General features: G+C 30.9%; 1 protein-coding gene across 1 annotated transcript in view; it reads right to left on the bottom strand.

The window, feature by feature from the left end:
- Nucleotides 1-1,022, bottom strand: part of LOC116853743 (putative nuclease HARBI1) — a 1,385-nt gene extending 363 nt beyond the window's left edge. The window contains exons 1-4 of the mRNA XM_032834921.1: nucleotides 887-1,022; nucleotides 497-629; nucleotides 263-407; nucleotides 27-191 (exon numbers count right to left, since the gene is read on the bottom strand). Of these exons, the coding sequence (XP_032690812.1) occupies nucleotides 27-191; nucleotides 263-407; nucleotides 497-629; nucleotides 887-966 (523 nt within the window). The 5' untranslated portion in view covers nucleotides 967-1,022. The remainder of the gene's footprint in view (nucleotides 1-26; nucleotides 192-262; nucleotides 408-496; nucleotides 630-886) is intronic.
- Nucleotides 1,023-1,029: the final 7 nt, after the last annotated feature.

The following is a 1,029-nucleotide window of genomic DNA, read 5'->3' as shown; positions in this document are numbered from 1 at the left end:
AATGATGGGTGCGTAATGTAGCACACGATGACTAAGAAGACATCTCCACACATTTTTTAAAAGTCCAAAAGTTCTTTCGATACAATTTCTTGTAGATGTGTGACACTGCGTATATCTTGCTTCTGCGCTTTCTGCTGCTGCATCTGTGATAGGTGTCATCAGCCAAGGTTCCAAACCGTAACCTGCATCGCCTATAATGAAATAGACATTTTTATGTATATTATTAGGTAAAGAAATATAAAATAACAATTATTATATTTACCCAAAAGCCATGTTGATCGATCTCCGGAATCATAAAATTGTTGCATAAAATCACTTACGGCAGAATATCTCCATATAAAGTTATCGTGGACACTTCCAGGAAATCTGGCATTGATGTTTAAGATTTCCAAATCGTGTGATGCTATCTTATTATAAATAATACAAGCATTAAGTTTCTTTTTGAAATGTATTTAGTACATTATATATTATGTATTTCTGTTGTAAGTCTACTTACTGCCTGAACATTAATGGAATGAAAACCTTTATGGTTTAAATATGATTCCTCGTGATGTGTTGGTCTTACAATAGCAACATGAGTGCAATCTATGCAGCCTATTACTCCTTTAAAATTTCTTTCCTTTTGAAATCTGTAAAAACATATTGTAAACAATATCATAAAATAATTATGGCAAAAACTATAATTCAGTTTGTGTGTGTGAATAGATAATTTTTTTATTTAAAGTATTTTTAAGAAAATATCCGTTAAGAGAGTAGTGTGCAATCATGCATAAATTACTTCAATTTCATGTTAGTATTATACGTTATGTTTTCTTCAGAAAAATAATATTTGTTTATAGCCAGAGTTAAATTTTAATGGTCTTTTATAATTGTAAAAGAATATTACCTTTCTTTTAAAGCTGCTCGTTTTTCATTTGTATTTGGGAATTTGATCCACTCATTGGCAAGCAATTGTGTAATACCCATCGCTACTGCTTTTATTGCTCTGCTAGTACCTGGTTGTGATACAGATATCAGGTAATCATTACC

This window comes from Odontomachus brunneus, unplaced genomic scaffold (assembly GCF_010583005.1).
Source record: "Odontomachus brunneus isolate Ranch 3 - 2012 unplaced genomic scaffold, Obru_v1 Obru_scaffold_577, whole genome shotgun sequence".
Lineage (NCBI taxonomy): Eukaryota > Metazoa > Arthropoda > Insecta > Hymenoptera > Formicidae > Odontomachus > Odontomachus brunneus.
This window is presented reverse-complemented; position numbering and strand designations above follow the sequence as displayed.